Here is an 18,841-nt window from a genome sequence, read left to right as displayed (position 1 = left end):
ACACGCTTCAGGTTAATGTCTTCTCTGAGCTTTTTCTCAAAATAGAGATGGAAAAGAAAGTTTCTAACCCTCAAAAGAGATCATCCCTTTCACTGTCTCTGTATTTAAAGACAATTATTTATTTGGCTCTGGACTCTGATAAATTAAGGATTGGTAATAATGAGATTATAGGATTTTTTTGCAAGCTTCTTCCTTTAATAAGTGTACTAAAGAAGAATAATACTCACCAAGTATCTCTTTTGCAGCCAAAATGAAATGGAAAAGATATCATTAATTAAATTGTCAGTTTAATATGTTTGTGGTCTAAGTAGTGCATTGGACATACTCCATTCTTATGACCCTGATTCTGCAAAAAGCATGAGAGTCTCTATGCATAAAAGGTCACTGATCTGTTTACATATGCAGTCTCTCTTGTGTACCAATGTCTATAAACTCCAAGGCTTTGCTCAAGTTTTGTGATTAGCATTCGTTTGTCAATTGTTATAGATATAGGATATAATATAGAAAACTATACTAATCTGAGCTTTCCCAAGGCAAGTTACTTAAAGGCTGATGCCCACTGTCGCATTCCTCAGGTTCAGCATGAACAGATGTTCAAACATACATATACAGTTGTGTGATGTGGTAAGACAAGAACAGCAGACTTTATGGTAAAGCAAAGCAAAACGCAGCTATTGACTATGAATGTATATTTTTTTGAGGTTATTTCTAAGCTTCTGGAAGTAAGCAATTAAGCTTTTTGATAAAAGTGAGCTGATGACAATCAGCTTTCTTCAAGGAGGCAGAAAACACTTAATACTATTGAAATATGCCATGTAATAAATGCATGTTATGGCATAACTCATACTCACAGTAATAAACCACGTTAAATAAGAGGAATTTTCCAAAGTGCTCTATGCTGGTCTAACCTCCTCACACTGATGTCAAAAATAACGCCCCCACAGGCTTAGGTGGACACAAAGTCAGGCCAGTGCAGAATGCATTTGAAAGATGCCTCCATGATGCACTGGCCATGCCACTTGTCATCTCTGCAGTCCGGGTTTTCTTTTTTGTTGCCAATTTTATGTATAAAAAGGAAAAATGACCCCTCCATCAGTGGGGGGAGTTCCTCATCAGGTTAATGACACCTCGATAACCATTTTCCTAGATAAGCCTTAGATGTATTTCTTTTTCAATTGACAATTTTGTGTGGCACCATTAAAAGAAAAGAAACATGCAGTCTTTCTGTCTGTTACCACTGAAAGGTGGAAGAATGATGAAAAGGAAAGGCTGTATAGTAATGCAGAGCTCTTGCCCCCATTTAAGCTAGAAGCTAAGAAAAGGATACTGTTTTGTTGCCAAAATTCTTCCATTTAATGCACATATAAAACTCTTTTTGCCTGGATGCCTGCCCAGAGCTGTTTCTCTTAACTTCCATTATGTTTAAAAATAAAAATCACATCAGTGAGAAGATATTCTCAATGATGTACTGTAGCATATCTCTCCCCTCAGTTAATTTATGTGATTTATGCCGTAGATCATGCTACCTCCACACTTACAGGTTTTTCACTCATGTATCATTATAGCCAATATATATTGTTAAGTTATATTGCCTTCAATCTATGAATAAAGAGAAACTCTATAATAAATCAAAATAGATGGTGGTTTGTTCTCACAAGTAATCACTCTAAATTATGTCTGTATAGTTAGGAAGAAGGGAAGGTGTTAATTTCACAGCAAAGATTTAAAACAGATCCTGCTTAACTATGGTACCTTCCCCTTGCCTTGCCTAAATGCATTTAATCCATTCACAGTAGCCTGGTTTTCATTATCCATTATCTTCTGACATAACCCCCGGCATTTGAAGGCCTCCAGCCAACAGGGAACATAGGCTTTTCTTTCAGTGTCATGCTCCCTGCCTCTTTCCATTTCTCTTAAGGATGGCCAAATTCTGCCTTGTGGAATTACCACTGACTTGCCAGCAGGGCCAGGCTTTTATACCACGCAGAGCAGTAGGGCAGCTCAGCAGATCCACCTCCACATGATTTCTTCCAAAGAACAACATCCTCACATTACACCCCCATGAAGAGGTGCAGGGGTTTTAACTGACAGTTGAGTGTAACAGGGATTTGGCACTACGTTTTTGTCAGAGGCACCTTGTGTCTGAAGACCAGAGCACTCTTTTACGCCTTGAGAAAGTTCTGCTGTAACCACATGAGGAGGACCATGAGGATAATTTACCCTTAAAATGTCAGGTAGGTTAGATGAATTTTCCAGGTGTCACACAGCCCACGATGGTCAGTGTGCACTTGCCCTTAAGGACGCTACGTGCAAACATTTGGTACTGACAAAAGTAAGTATGTATAATAATTACAGAAAAGAACAGTTCCTTCAGCCAGTAACACAGATAGGCAGCAGGCAAATGCAATTTTAATGACTGCTGCCTTAAGTGCTTCAGTCAGGGCCCCTGGGAAGATCATTAAGAAAGATATTTTCTTAAGAAATGTATCAGAATAAGATAAGTACTTTAAAGACAGGGTTTTTGGAATAATTTTTCCAAGTTAATTTCTTTTTAACTTTCCTCCAACCAATGCCTTGATTTTTCCTGAATTCTATGGAAAACCTAACTTTATTTTTCTTTTCAGGACTCAGGAAGCAAAGGTAAACCACATTGATACATGAGAAAATCTGAGCGACTCCCACTATGGACGGTGGACATGCTTCAGAAAAAAAAATAATCCAGTGATAATTTCCCCACCCTGCACAAATACGTTTTCTCTCTGCTTTGAGCTTCTTGACTCCTGCAGAGAAAAAGTAATGACACAAACTACTATACCAAAAAATAATTTTGCTTTCCCAAAATATCAGAACGTAAAAATAATACCCTGTCTTCCAGTGACTTGGCAATTAAAAACACACTTCTTATGCAGACTCATACAACTCTTTAGGGCCGGGTGAAGCCATGGTTGCACTAAAGTCAGCGAGAATTGACACTGATTTCAACAAAATTGGTCAGACTTCACTTGTCTTGCCTCGTGTAAAGGCATACCTGTGATACACTGAAGCTGAGAGTCTCTAGATGGCAAAACTAATGTTCTCAGCATGAATACATCCCAAAATCCTGAAACTATGAAATTGCATGGATAGTTTTTGAGGAGAATGGGGACATCACAAAATTGCATCCCAGTATTTGGCTATATGTACATATCCCGCTGCCTCTTCAAGTGAAGTCACGCCAAAAGAACATTTTTATACTAAATACCCCTATCAGCAAATTTGCACTGGTGATGCATTTAGTTTGATATGCCACAGCTGCCTCCCGTTTTGTTCAGAGCTACAGCATCTACACTTGGTGCAAGCAACTCCTACAACAAAGCTTACTTTCTCTACAGCACACAGATACTTACACAATATGAGCCAGGTTTAGAGGTTTTTCAGGCTGGTCAGGGAACATTGGGTGCAAAGGTTCACGGCTGGAAGCACAGCTTAAAGACTTGCTAAGTGCATTAGTTAGCTTCTTAGCAGGTGATTTCTGGGAGGAACAAGGAAGGTAGAGGTAATCTGGACAAGTAAGGTACATACTGTTTCTGCTATAGGAAGCACAAAACAGGAAGCTCTACAGCTTATATACCTACTGACTGACAGCCCCCTTACCCCACTCCCACCCTGAGAATCTGGTAAGGCGAAGTCTGCTTTACTGCTCGGTTTGGAGGAAAGATTACCCTTACCTTCAGGGGCCTTCAGAGTAGGCTCAGCGGGTCTATCTATATGGACAGATGCAGTTGCAATAGCTTCTTTGCAACGCTGCGCTCAGGCAGTACTGAATGAAGGACAGCACAAAGGTAGTGTCTTCTGGACTGGAGCTGGCTTGTAACTCGCCATCTTGGGCGTGCAAGCGGAGCAAATCTGTGCATGCCTGCCCATACAGATACATGTATGGGACACCTTTTCCTTCCTAGTTGTGGGCCAGGCACAAGGCTGCTGTATTCTTTCGCCTTGCTAGTATTTCCCTCCTCAGCTCCAGCACCCTGTACTGTTTAGGTACTGTCATAAAGCTCCCCTTCCACCTCCTGTGGCTGCTGCAGCCCCTGCCACACCAGGGAATGGGAAATTTGAGATGTGCGTGGTGAGAACTGCCCCACCACGCCACGGTGACCGCATGCCAGAAGAGGCTGACCTACTGTCATGATGGAAAGGCTCTGCACGGAAAGCATGCTTGTCACCCTGAAATCCCATCAGTGACTCTAAAAAAATAAACCCACCAGTATTTTCTGCTTTCTAGTTTTGTTCAGACGCTCGCTGCAGCTGAACACGTTTCTAAGGAAGGAAGGGCTTGGAGTTCAAAGGTCTTTTAGGCTGTGTGAGAGATTCTCAGGGAATCCAACTCACCTCTCTGTGATTCAGCTTTTCTGCCAGTGAAACAGGGGTAGGGATCCTTACACTGTCCCCTCCCCCCAAATCACAGCTCTGCATGCTGAAATTTAAAAAGCCTTTTGAAAATTAACAGCAGTGGCATTGTATTTGTGCACACACATGCTGCGTTGACTTAAGACTGTAATCAAGATAATAATGAAGTATTTTTATTGCAGAAATCCAACATAAGTATGTGAAGTTCAGGCTTTCTCTCTTTCATTATAAATGCGATTTCACTCTGAATTGAGAGCAGCTGACATCCGCTGCACCCGTGAACTCCTCCAATCTGCATACGGAGCTCGATATGGATGCATTATTGAGAATGCTAACCAGGTTTGAATAAATGCTAATGAACGCTACAGAAAGGCTATTTCAAACTTGAAGCAAAACATTTGTTTCTGACAAGGAAACATTTGAAACCACTAGACACATAGTCATGTTTTTGTCTTCTCCTGAACAGAAATATTAAGTTTTCCAATTACTTCCTACCTATAATTACAGTACCCTGGCTACAGCAGATATTATTTTATAGCACAAGTTGCTGTTAGCAATGGAGTCAGAGCTACATACCGGGCACTCTCCTATTCAGAGACTAAAATCTAAGCCATTCCTATCTATACAACAAGCAGCAATTAGGACCCACAAAAACAATTGCAGATCCAGATCTGCCGGGATGTAGCACAGGCCCCTATGACTGGCATACAGAGCAAACCATGTCAAATTTAACCCTTGCCTGCTCCATCAATAGAAAAACAGACATTTAAAAAGTGTTAAGCTTCATAACTTTGTTAAAAAATACACACAAAGTGCTTCGCAAACATGAGCATTTGCTATATGCATAATTTTCTTTTTCTTGTAACAATATATTTTTGTAATATTTAAGATTAGTTAGGATTTTTCTGCTGGTCTCTGGTTTTGAACCCTGAAGGACTGGGGTGCTCCGTGACCAACAGATTCTGTTGGGGCTTTGCTCCTGTCCATGGAGAGCTTAGCCCCCAGGTCTGATGCCCTTCAGAGAAGGTTAATGTAGCTGTTGATACTTCTCTTTCAGCTTAGAAAAAGCACTGAATTATTTTGTTTAAGAACAAAAAGGCTGAAGTGTGTTTTTCTCTATCGTAAACACTACTGTGGATCTAAGCCTGTGACCATGCTTATATCTACAGTGCCAGGACCATCCCAAATGCTACGCATATGCTGCAGCCACTCAACTGAAAATATTGATGAATGAGCCTCAAGTATTCGTCATTTCATTTACACATAGCCAAACAGAACAAGCCAATGATGATTTTACCGTAAGTCCTGTGGGAACAGGAGAAGCTGCCGTGAGCCTGGTGCTCTGCTGCCAGCCCCTCCTGCGCTGCCCTCGCTGCAGCACGCACCGTCACAGGCACCCCAGATCCTCACCCAGAAAAGACCATTCCCACCTTTGTGCTCTCCCGATGGCTCCCAAGACCAGAGCCTCCCTGACAGGGTTGCCAATCCGAACCGGCGGCACAGCTCCCAGCCTCCCTGTGCCAGATGGCTGCCCCGAGCTGTGGCCGGGGGCTTCTCCACCAGCTGGAGGGCAAAGCAGTCTGCAGCGAGGCGAGGCGTGAGCTTTCCCTTACCCATGACGTGTACTCTTTCATTTGGTGCTGGTTGCTGTGGGAACCGCTGGCATGGCCCCTCCAGAAGCAGTCCTGACAGAGCTGGTAATTGTGACACTGCTGGCAGCGGTAGCGAAACCCCATCATGCTCTCGCTGTGGCAGTAGGAACACTCGACGGGGTGGAAGACTGCAGGAGAAAGACACACTGAGCCATAAACCAAAGCAAAGAAACCCCCAGCAAAAGAACATGGACAAAGCCCTGAACTGAAGGGCAAGTCCCTTCTTTGTTTCTAGCCATCTGCAGCTTTGACCTGTGACAACTCAAGTAGCCATGCAGCAACCCATGCTAAGCCATGGGCAATGCCTCCTACTTGGGCACCAAACCCTTCACCACCTCTGAGCTGATGCCTGCACCTCCTCCTCGCAGCAGCAAAAAACGTGCTCAGTGTCTAACACAATACATGATAAGAGTAAATTCATACATGGGAAAAATCCACTGCACCCTTCAGCTGCGTTACTGGTTACTGGGGGAAGCTGAATGTTTTGCTGTGCTGTGAGGAGCTAAAGTGATGTGTCTTGGAGGAAATGTCACATTCAGCTGTCTCATTACTGGAAGCACAAAAGTGTACTTAGGCATGTCATTGTCTCTTAATTACTGCTGTCTCATCTGTACCACTGGCATCATTTAGATACCTATAAATGGAGTTGAACACTTAGCTTTGGATGCCCAGATTTGGAAAGCTGGCCATCGAAGGGACCCATGTGGTCCTGTTTTCTGTTCCACTCAGAAGCAGATAGTAATGAGGATGCAAATGACTGAGCACGCTAAGGCACCAATCAAGACATTCTGAAGCCCCTTTCCAGCAATACTGCTATTTCTGTTCCTCTCTCCTCACTACAGCACGTACCCGATTTACCACGGAGTACTGAACATCTCCCTGTTCCCAGGCACCTTCTGCTTTTCTGTCATAAGGTTCAGTCTGGGAAGATTTGGATCAGTGCTGAGTGTATCAGGGTTTTAGTTCCTTGCCAGAATTTTGCAGGAGGAAGGGCTAGCGCTCTAGGCTGGGAAACAGTGAGAAACTGGTGAGGGACAGGGATGGATGACAAGAGCTTGAGGAAGGTGGGGTAGATAGGTGGCTCTGTAGCCAAAAAGGACTTGGGAACACCACCCTACCCACCTTGGTGCCTTTCAGTGGAAAAGGGATTTATTTAGTACAAGAATATGTACCACTTCCTCTTTCTCCTTTTATCACCAAAAAATGTCTGCACACCTCTCCTTCAATGCCCCCCCCCCCCCCCCCCCCCATTTTCTTGTAGGAAATATGGTATAAATACTTTTATTGCCTAACAAAATAAGTACATATGATCTTTTCTTCCACCTGCCCTGCCCCCTTTTTTTCCCTGCAGCATCCCAAAGCTTCAGTTACGCTAGAGGTAAACTTTCAAGGGAGCAACAAATTAGGAATATTCAACAAGTCCCTTACACAATAACCTCTGAAGCATACTACTGGGTTGGAAAATTGTTTTCAAAAAGTCTATTTATCTGGCTAAATTAATAATTAAATTTTTTTGGTAGAAACTTTCTCCATTTTTAAATCTTCCTTTTTCTAGATTTAAAGTGTTGGAATAATGACCGTCAGCATCATTGCTTCCTGCTGATCATAAGCAAGACACGCCACATTAGGAACAAGTAGACAGTAAAAAGGCATTTCTTGTCTCATGTTTTTTTCTGTTGTCAGTGCTGGTCGTTCTGGACAGCAGAAACTGGCTGCATTGGAGCCGGTGAACTCCTCCAGAACTACATGAGGAACCGTACAGAGTTTGTCGGAGGCAATTTGTTGGTACACACAGTGAGATGAGATGCACAAACTTTCTAGCTCTGCTCCTGCACCTTCAGTGTGGCAGCACCTTCTACAAAAACAGTGTATGAAGGGTTTAGCTGGAGGACCACATCTGTGAGTCTGTGATCTCTTCTGCAGGCTGGAAGCTGGAAGGCTGACGAAGATATTACTGTCCAGGGACAAGCAACATCCACTGTACAATAATCAAATTGAGCTGATCTTCATGGTCCCTTCCTGTCTTAAAATCTGTGATCTACTCATTTGGGGGATAGACCACCCTTGAAGAGAAAGAGGCATCTCACAGTTCAACCCTGATCTTCCACACAAACAAATGATAAGGACAAATCTGGAACTTTCTTTTCAGTGTAAACCCTCTGGCAGCGTAGGCTTAGGAAGAGATCCTTCATATGGACCTTTTGGCTGGTATTTTGCACTGCACTGGACATCTTCTGCCAAGAATATTGCATGAACGGAAAATGCCAAGCTGTTTCTTCTCTGCTGCCGTATGTCATAGCTAATAGAAGTTGTGGCATCAATAGTTTACCAAATGTGTGTGAATGGATCAAGTCCTATCGCTCTCTGCTTATCCAGAGCACAGGAGGAGTGGACATTTCCTGAACCTAGCAAAAATTAAGCCACGTTCCTGGCCAAATGACCAACATGATTCTTTAAAGATTTTACCCAGGACTGTAAAAATAGCACAGGGAGTCAATGAACCCAGTACAGTAACTCCTACAAAACCATCTACAGAGGGAGAAAATTATCACACAAAAGTTTACTTTTGTAACTGGATTTTGGCCGAAGCTCTTACTTACCATTTTCAACGTTTGCCAGTCGATGCAGAAGTGGTAACCACACTAGACACTGTGGCGGGGGATCAGACATGAGAGTATCCAAGAAAGTGTTTAATGTGACTTTTTTCTGCTCAAACAAGCAAACAAACAAGCACAAAGAATCCATAATTAGACACATCAAAATGATTTTATCTTGTCCTTACAGAAACACTGGGAGTAAGTTTCAGACACTGTTTGCTTGTAGCCTGGGTTTGCTAAAAAGAAGTGATACTAGCAAAGCTTTTCTGGACTATTTTTGACAGTGACAGTGTATACTACGGATGACTAGCAGTCCTTCTCACAAGGCTGGGTTGGAGACACCTAGCTCCCACTCACTTCAAAACTCTCTTCTAAAGTCATTGCCTGAAGATGATCTGTGAATAAGGTTGGTATTCAGCTCTTCATGTTTTCATGTGTTTTGAGTACTGCATAATGAGCAGAAGTGCATGTAGGGTATCACTCTGTATTATCAATTTCCACATGAGAAGTCACTGCAGAGAATGACTGACAGTACTCCAACAAAGAAAATGAAAGAAAATAATGACAAGGGAGTATACTTTCAAAATAAATAGAGGGAAAGGACAGACCATCACAGGCAATTGTGTTACTGTGATTTAAGGACCTATGCCTGTCTGTTGAGTGATGGCAACTAGTTATGGGTGAGCTCTGATTGTGGGGTGTTGTGTTTGCATACACTCAGGGTCTGCAACTGTTCCTAAACCCTCAACACCTGCAAGCACTTAAAGATTTGTGTCCCTTTATTTTCAAAGGGATTTAAATTCTAAAATATCCTTGTTGATTTTAAAAACACAACTTAGGGCCTTCTGTTTCTTAGGCGTCTGGAAAAAGTCATCACAAATCTTAGTTCACTTGTTTCTTCAGACCTGCAGGTGATATTTCAGTCTGAGATATCTCCACCATAAATACCTGCTCTTTCCTGCATAGTATACCAGCTACGTAAGTGTTCACTGAAGTACCTACTGGCTGGTCAAGGACAGAGAGTCCTTAAGAAATCAGCAACTGAACCTTCCTTTAGACTAAAATTAAGATGCGAAAATATTGAGCCCTGTTGAGAACGTGTGCCGATATAATTTACAGACTTACATATTTAAGTAGCATCCCCATATCCAAAGGGATTGCTAAATTTTCATATCTGATTGCATAAGCTACTGCTTTAACTTGCTAAATAACTGTGGTTACCCCATGAGGAAGCAAAACAGCAGCTACGCAGTGACATGTATCATCTCTGCGTGTTGTGGAATGCTTTTAAGAGCTGAGATTTCCAGATGGAGTGTCTGTGCTGCATTTATATACAATTGCCACCAGATGTAAAGAAAATCATTATTTCTCTTATATACTGAGTGATCAATGGAAAACACCTCACTCTGTAACAGTCTCAGGGCTGAAATATTGCAAGATATTGGGAAATATATAAAGATATTTGTCCCTAGGAGAAGAGAATATACTTCAGACTAGTTGTGAAAATGGTCTTGATTCTTTAATGAACAGAAATAGCCAGAATATGAGCTCTAAATCTCATTAAAATACTACCTTTTCCCACAATACCTGCAGTATGAAAGTCCAATCAAACAGCTGCCACCTGCTTGTTGCACGAATGATCTTCCCACCCATGGAGAACGGATAACTACCTCCCAAATAGGCATCCTATGCTATAAGCATCAGCTCACAGAAAAGGACCTTTTTTTGGAGATCTGCTGTGTATGTTTGGCATGGCTTTGCTGACCAATGCCACCGGCAGATGTCTGTGCTGTCTGCAGCAGAACTGAGAACAGGAGGAAAAAAGGGAGAACGAAGTCTAGGAAAAGAAGGGTCTTCCAGTGCCCCATACTGCAGAGCTGAGTAGCCTTAAGTCTTCTCTCTGCTCTTGAAGGCAGATAAGTTGGCAGCAAACACACAACTGGTCTAAACAAGCAAATAGATGGGGAGACAAGAACAGCTCTTCCACAATGCAGTAGGCTTTTGAATGCAGGTATAATTTAAAACCTGATTTGCACCAAATAAAGCAACTCAGCTTCACTGACAGCTTTATGGCCAAACTCCTCTGGTGGCTACTGATTTTATGGATTAGAGAGAGCAGTGTCCCTTAAAAGGACACCAACAGAGCAACTTACATACATTTTAAAAGGCGTATTTTCCTCTCACTTTTTTTTTTTTTTTTTTTTTCAGCTGCTGGGAAAGTTGAAACCGAAAACTGTTTTCTAAATATATACTACATGCAGATGGAGTCTAGGTTTGTGGAATAACACTTAGCTAAGTGCTAAGAAAATGAAGTTAGTGCCTATCTTTTTAGTTTGGGATAAAAGAAAGAGAACTGAAAAGTGTTTTTTGTAATAATAGCAATAGTATAACTTAACATTAATCCTACCTATGGGGGAAAGTGGTGGCGATAAAACTCCTTTTTGAGCCACAGATTTGTATTCTGCAATATTAAGTCACTTGTTCTGGCATTTCTGTTCCATAAGTTTGCTGCTGAGGAAATACTGTTGTTTCTATTTTGAACAGTCATTCAATCTAGCGGTGGTTCACAGACAGAGGAAAATACATGGTTTGATCAAGTAAACCAGTACAATGGGGAATAATAAAACATTTCTACAATAGGAAAAATCCTTTCAGATGCAAGTCGAAATGGATTTGACACCGTGAGCAGAAGATCATGCCCAGAATTTTTTCTTTCTCTGAAATTGAGAAATCTATATATCAGGGGGCTGAAAGGCTTCTGGTAAGTAAAAGTGATCCATACTGAGAACAACAGAGTGTGCCCAACATCCCAAGGTATCGACTTTTGGTAACACTAAGTGCAGCCTAAGAGAGTGGAAGAACAACCTGTAGTGTAACTAAGACTGTAAACATTATTTATCATAATATCATAGGGATATGTTGTTTTGAGCCTTATTTCAAAACTCCAGTTCATCCCTAGTGAGGACATAATGAGAATTACATAAAATAAATTTAAGTGAAATATTAGACCAGATTACAAGAGCACTTGGCTGCCTATGGATGCAAAACAGCAGCTTTGTAAATCTGCTCTGTACCTGCGTCACTCAGAGAGCTAACCCTCATTAGCTGTAAGTGGAGACTGCGAACTAAACCATCTCATGCCTGTTTGGAGACATTGCTTCTTCAAGTACCTTAGTACATCTGGTCCACTCATTTGGATGCAATGTCAATGAAAGCACCATTTCTGATGCCTTCACAAATAGAAAATGAGGCCTGAATGACATTTTTTCATGAAAGGAAATTGCTTTTTTCATCTTTAATAACAGCATGTCCAACATGCAAAGCTTGAATGCCCTGTTGCCATGCAAGAGCACTCAGTTTATTACTTCAACACCAAACTACCAAAAGTCACTTCACTGTAAATTCTTATAAGATGAAGTGCTGTCTTAAGCCTTCCTCTGTGAAGCAAGACTAGTTGACACATGCAAACATTGTCATGTAAAATGATTTGGGAGATGATTCAATAGATTAATTTCAACAATGCCTTTCAGTTGACTGGAGTCCCTATTGATTAGTGATGAAACTAAGGGAAAACAAAAAATGAGACTCTGTTTTACATGAAAATGACACTATTCCTGCTCCATTCAATTTATTTGTTCAATGGTATTCAGTTAGCATACGGAAAGACAAACATCAGGAAAATACCACTTTATTTGCAACATTTTCCTGGTTTCTGCATCTTCCCCTAATTTGTATTTACAGAATTATACAGTGTGATGTGGGGCAAGACCCAGAAGAATTCTCTTTCTCCATTGGAGAAGTCAACCACTAGCCCCAGTTATGGGATCTTTTGAAGTGCTAGGTGATAGCGGCAGCCAACGTACTGTACTCAGTGCACCTAGAGTCTGGTGAGTTGTGGAAAAATCTCCTATTTTCTTTATGATAAATTCATTGCTTTCCTGACCCTATCTCATTGACGTTATCCGTAAGAGACTAGGAATCTCCTAATACCTACTGACTCCCATTTTCAAAAAAGGTTTAAAGCAGTTTTCTTCTCACTCGTACACTTCTTGTTTACACCATCACTTGGAAAACATGTAGCTTGATTTTTTGGTGGGAGTTGAGCTTTGCATGGAGAAGTTAAAGTCTCATATATGCTTATAGCAACAAGAACTAACTGGAGTGGAGAATTGCATGTCTTGGGGTATTAATATCACCTAAATATAAGTATCTAACTTAGGTGCTTAAATTACAAAGCTAGTCTCCTCAGGTTCCCTAATTTAGGAACATGTAAATTAAGACCCTGCTCTCTATTACTTTTTGACTAACTCTCTTACTCCTCCATGGTTTTACGGAGAACCTATAAAGACTAGCTTCCTATTGAATGCACCTAACCTACATGCCAGAAATTAGCAAAGTGGACCCCTCCTCCACACAGCCATGTGCTTCCTGGGCAAATACGCACATATATGTAAGAAAGGAATGAAGTCTTAGCCTGTTCAGAGGGGTTATTGAGATCCTGTGTCTAGGATGCTCACTCTTCATTTACCTGTTGTGAGAAACAGGATTTTGCTGATTGCTCAGTATAACCAAATGAAGGCCCTTCGAAAACGGCTGTGGGCAGCTTGAGAACCTCCCGCAGAAACATGTCATATCTGCCATAAACCATCACTCCACTGGAGTCAGAAATCATTGAGAAAATATCTGAGGGGGGAAAAGACAAGAAAAGCTTCAGTAAAGAGCTACAGATATGGTCTGAATTCAGCATCGTCTGACTTGAACTTGAAGTGCTAAACAACATGTTCTTCTTACGGAAACCTCCACTGTTACTGCATCCTTAATTATAATCTTTCTCAACAGAAAACAAAGTGAACCATTTACATATTTAAAAGTAGCCGAATTTATTACTAAAATATTCCTGCTTTTTTTTTCATTGTGTGTGGTCATTTTTTAAAGTGAAGTCTGATGGATGGCATGAGGCGGTAATTTAATCAGATAAGAAGGATCTGATTTGACAAGATGTGCAACATCAGCTTTTTCCCTGCTGCCAGCTTACCATGTCAGATCTGTATCTTGACAATGAGTTCATTAAGTCAGTTATTATTGTTTTGGACACACAAAGCACTGAAGGTCTTTCAAATGCATAACTTTTCACTCTTCTTTTTTCTCTTTTTTGTTCATGTATAAAAATATTGTAGTCTTATTATTGCAGAGCTGCATGTTTCTATGCCTTTACTTTCCCCCTTGTTTAAAATTATCCTAAGCTTAGCAATGGATAATAGACCAAGGAAAATCTCTCATTTTTCAGGCTGTCACGTCAGCTGCTTCATTTCCAGGAACCTGGAAGGGAAATTCTGACAACAGGACCCTGGGACTGCTGACCCAAAAAATCAGCATCGTACTCCAACCTTCCACTGGATGGATCCTGCTGATATTCTTTAAAGCATCCTAGGGAACAAACAGTGTTCAATTTATAACAGTGTTCATATATAATTTATAACTTAAAATCAGTTTGCATTTGAGTTTCTACATAGAAATAATATATTAAAAATGGCACCAAATCCAGAAGACTAAATTAGCACCTGGGATTTCTACTTGTCTGCTCTAATCAACAACGATTTTTAAACTCAGTTTTCTTTGGCTGTGGTAGAAGGCTCAGAGGAAACTGAAGGTTGACATTAATCTTTTGGTCAAAAAGTCTGGAAAATAGTGTTTTTAACCTGAACTACCGACATCATAGCACTAAACAGAATGCCTTTCATTGCAGCTACAAGTAAACTATGCCTTGGCTATTGGGGAACTGGGAATAAATCCTGTGAAATGAGAATCTATTCTTCAAAGCAGAATGCATTAGTATGTACCCTATGGGAAGAAATAAAAATAGTGCATAAATATATTGTACTTCTACATGTGAAGAGAGAGATGTCACTAAAATGAAGTTTGAAGAAATTGCTAAATGATGTTTCATGATGTTGAACACTTGAGACACTTAGCTGTACTCTGAATTCAATCATCCCAAAGGAAAAAAAGAATAACCCACCAATCAGAACTTCAATATATGCAATCTGGCTTCAAAAATAACAAAGTCCAGTGTGAGGTTCAGCCAAATGTTTAGCGGGACTTACTTGGAGAGATATATAGTGCAAATCCCAAACCCAGCCATGAAACCATAACTTATCCTAATTCCCTCTTCTTCTATGTGCACTGTTATCCTTCCAAGTACAACAATGATTAACAGGTAAATTAACACCCAAAAGACTTACATCTTAATTTGTCCATGATCTTTCCTCCACAAAGGGTTGCCAAGGCCATTTTTACAGCAAAAACGGAAATTTTACCATGTCCTTCCCTGTTCAAAAGTAGAAAGTAGACATTTTATATCCATTTTAGAATACGGACCTCTTTCCATTTAAAATGTATATCATTAAAATGTATATCATGGACATGACATTCTATATGAGAATTGACAAACAAAGAAATAACAAACTTTAAAATCAAAGTTTGTTTTGCTGGAACACACATCAGTACATTGGTCTGTAAAGATCTCAGAACAGATTTATTGTGTATATGAAGCTCAGTATTAAACTGTTTATCTCATTATAGACTAAGGCAATGATTATTACTGCTATTTGTGCTACAGTAGCACTGGAAAACACCTATCACACTCGTGATCTCCCTATACCCTAAGTGCACTGTGCATCTTCTGTCCCCAGAAGACTGCGAGTAAGTGCAAAAATCAACGCAGGGAATGCATGTGTAAAAGCAGAAAGGGCTCACATGATTGCATAAGCTGCATATTATACCTGTTAGCAAGTCCTGACAATTGCCTTTTAAATGATTCACCAGAACCCTATGAACCTTTAAGAATGACTCTGCTGAAAAACGGGGAATACACCAGCATCCACAGCAAGCGCAGGACATTTGTTGTGATATGTGGAAGAGTTCTGTCCCTGGTTTGTTCAAGTGGAGGCCATGTCTGGCGCTCTATTTTCAACTTGCAATGCATAATGATATTAAACCCCAAATGCACACAGGAGTATGCCTTGGGGCAAAAAGACATAGTTTTTTCTGTAAATCCAGTCACTTTCAGGTAAAAACAAAAGACTTTTTTTTTTCTTCCTGGAAGGGTCAGACTGTATACTGCACTTTCAGGACGCTGTGTTCACCTTTAGCCGTTGTCAGCTCTTCCTTCAACTGCCTTGAAGCACACAATGGCTTAACTTTATTGCTCCTCTTGCTGTCCTCATTCTCCTTCTACAGTCATGATGGTTCCCATTGATTACCTGCCATTATATAAACCTTGGTGTCTTTGAGCTGCATGAGTAATACATGACTTCACACACTGCAAGGCACTCTTAGCTCCTAAAAGACCAATCCCTCCACTTTAGGCAAAACCAAGTCCAGCACTGACAGGAATGGCTGAACAAAAATGCTGCAATGTTCAGTCCCTTTCCAAAGACGAGCATGAACATGCTCTTCTAAGTTCATCTGCTTTTTAATGTTTGTTTTTTTGGCATCTGTCGTGGTTTAACCCCAGCTGGCAACTAAGTACCACACTGCTGCTTGCTCACTCTGCCCCCCATCCACACCCAAGTGGGATGGGGAGGAGAACCAGAAAAAGGTAAATCCTGTGGGTTGAGATTGAACAGTTTAAGAATTGAAGTAAAACTAATAACAACAACAATAATAACTGTAATGAAGAGGAGAGAGAGAAATACAACCCAAGGGAAAAAAACCAAGTGACACACAATATAACTGCTCACCACCTGCTGACCGATCCCCAGACAGTCCCTGAGCAGTGATCAGCAGCTCCTGGCTGACTCTGCCAGTTTATATACTGAGCATGACGTTATATGGTATGGAATATCCCTTTGGCCAGTTTGGGTCACCTGTTCTGGCTGTGTCCTCTCTCAATTTCCCGTGCCCCTCCAGCCCTCCCGCTGGCAGGGCCCAAGGAACGGAAAAGTCCTTGACTCGGTATAAACATTACCTGGCAACAACTAAAACCATTGTGTGTTATCAGCATTATTCTCACACTAAATCTAACACACGGCACTGCACCAGCTACTAAAAAGAAAATTAACTCTGTCCCAGACAAAATCAGGACAATGTCCAAATGGTGAAATGTGTTTTTTCTTGGAATTCTCAGTCTTACTATAAGTCAGTAAGAGCCCACAGTTGCCCCGGAGCAACTTTTATCTGTCATCCAAACACCTTAGCATTACTTAATAGCTTCCCATATGCCTGTTTAATGACATCAGTGGGAACACATTGTCATCATGATTTAAAAACAGAGACAGTCAGCCAGTATTTGTGAGCTGAGCAAAATGGCACCCATTCCTCCTTCTAAATTCTACTGACAGGGCTAGTAATGGTACCAGATAATAAAAAATTTGCATCATTTTTTGAAAGTGGGGTTTCTATGACCTTCAGTCTTTACTCTGTCAGGGAATATTATGTTTATAAGAGATTTCCTGTTAAAATATATGTAATTACGTCTTACATAAGATAGCCCAACTGCAACAGCAATATATAGAAATCTAGCTCTTCATCAATATTTCTGTTTCACCCTGTTGAATATCACTCATAACTCAAATGAAGAAAATTGTGTTTGATCAGAATTAAAAGATAAGCTGATCCTGGAAAGACACAGAGCCTGTGACCATGTCTCTCTGCTAACCCCAAACCAGACTAATACATATATGTATACATATACATATATATACTAATATGTATATGTATACATATACAGTAGACATGAATGGTGTATCAGTACATTAAAGATGTTACATGCTGGCTTTTGTGCATTTTCTTTTTCATTACATTGTGTTCTCTTTGACTGGCTTTATAAGATTAAAATCACAGTATAGGAATTTCCAGTCTTCTGTATTTCTGTCCTTTGTCTATTGGATTCTAATTTGTGTAAACCAGGACCTAGCATTGCTACAAAAATTGGTCACTTTGTGGTCTTTATGTGGCTGCTACCCTTTAAACCTTTGGGATTCTCCTGCACTGTTTCATCATGAGTTTTTCACCTGCCTTTAAAAGAGCTGTTATACTTAAGTAAATGCTAAGTGGAAGCAATGGCATTATGAAGAAGCTATGGAAGAATCAGAGGAAAAACTAAAGCCCATGTGGAAGTGCTTCAGATTTACATTATTCTTCCCAGTAGGTTTAGTTACATTTACTAATAGGATTATATTCTTGAATGGCAGACACATATCAAATCGCCTTCAGCTTTCTACCCCAGAGCTATCAGCTTTTCCCATACTCAGTTATGGAACGGAAAAAAGAAAAGATTTCATTTATCTTTTCAGTCTCTCCATTTGAATTGATTAGTTTTGACACTGTATTTTGTATCGGTCATTTGTATTCATAAAGGCATCACTACAGCCAGTACAAATTCAGTTTGCCCTCCAAATATATATGTCTCTGTGTATTTGTGTGTGTACATATACACACATGCATATATAAATATACATGACTGATGAACTGACAGGATAATGGGGCCCAAGACCTGCCAATATCATTTGGATCCAGAAGTGCCCTAAGCCATGTCTAAGCACTACAGATGCCCTTGACTGGCAGCACTGGGGCATCACAGTGTTTGCCTGGTAAAAGCAAATGCTGAAGCAGTGGCTCACAGCAGCATGAAGATCTCTATTGTAAAGTCAGTGCTCCCTCAAGCTTTAGGCTGGCTAATGCAAAGAGTGGGAACAGGAGAGGACAGAAAATATTTTGATTTTATATAGCACCTCTCTTACTGAGATTACTTTTCAGATCCCTACAGAAAAGCACTAAAAGCATGATACGAAGGAGGATAAACTTCTTACGTCTGCAGTATTACGTTGTTGTTGATGGTGCCATATACAGAGTAAAATATGCTGAACAACTCAGGGGTTCTCAACACTAGGGTGGAAATTCATCACGTATTGTACTTCTGGTAAGAAGCACTAAGTTGTCGCTGCCCTAACAGGGGGGTTGGACTAGATGATCTTCAAAGGTCCCTTCCAACCCAAACCATTCTGTGATTCTGTTTATTGGTGATGCTAAAAGCAAACCTTGAAGCTGATGTGCACTTAGCGACAACACAGGATGGAGGACCTAGGAAAGGGAATGAAGTCCAGGGCTTAAGGTTATCTCCTATGGCTTGGGGAAAAAAGGGCGAAAAATAATACATTATTTTAGACACCAGAGCAGAGGGTTTCTTCCTCAAATGTGTGGCTG

The 18,841-nt window shown here is 40.7% G+C and overlaps 1 protein-coding gene across 10 annotated transcripts in view; it reads right to left on the bottom strand.

Annotated features, from left to right (window-relative positions):
* The window catches only part of DTNA (dystrobrevin alpha), a 233,837-nt gene that overhangs the window by 48,936 nt on the left and 166,060 nt on the right, over positions 1 to 18,841 (bottom strand). For 7 of the 10 annotated variants that reach the window (XM_040586902.1, XM_040586907.1, XM_040586903.1 and 4 more), the window contains 6 exons: positions 14,878 to 14,963; positions 13,164 to 13,318; positions 8,639 to 8,744; positions 6,000 to 6,166; positions 3,387 to 3,511; positions 228 to 236 (listed from right to left, as the gene is read on the bottom strand). In XM_040586902.1, coding sequence (XP_040442836.1) covers positions 228 to 236; positions 3,387 to 3,511; positions 6,000 to 6,166; positions 8,639 to 8,744; positions 13,164 to 13,318; positions 14,878 to 14,963 — 648 coding nt within the window. The remainder of the gene's footprint in view (positions 1 to 227; positions 237 to 3,386; positions 3,512 to 5,999; positions 6,167 to 8,638; positions 8,745 to 13,163; positions 13,319 to 14,877; positions 14,964 to 18,841) is intronic. The other 3 variants (XM_040586906.1, XM_040586905.1, XM_040586909.1) reach the window with 1 other exon arrangement.

The sequence above is a fragment of the Falco naumanni genome, chromosome 3 (genome assembly GCF_017639655.2).
Source record: "Falco naumanni isolate bFalNau1 chromosome 3, bFalNau1.pat, whole genome shotgun sequence".
In the NCBI taxonomy this organism is placed as follows: domain Eukaryota; kingdom Metazoa; phylum Chordata; class Aves; order Falconiformes; family Falconidae; genus Falco; species Falco naumanni.
This window is presented reverse-complemented; position numbering and strand designations above follow the sequence as displayed.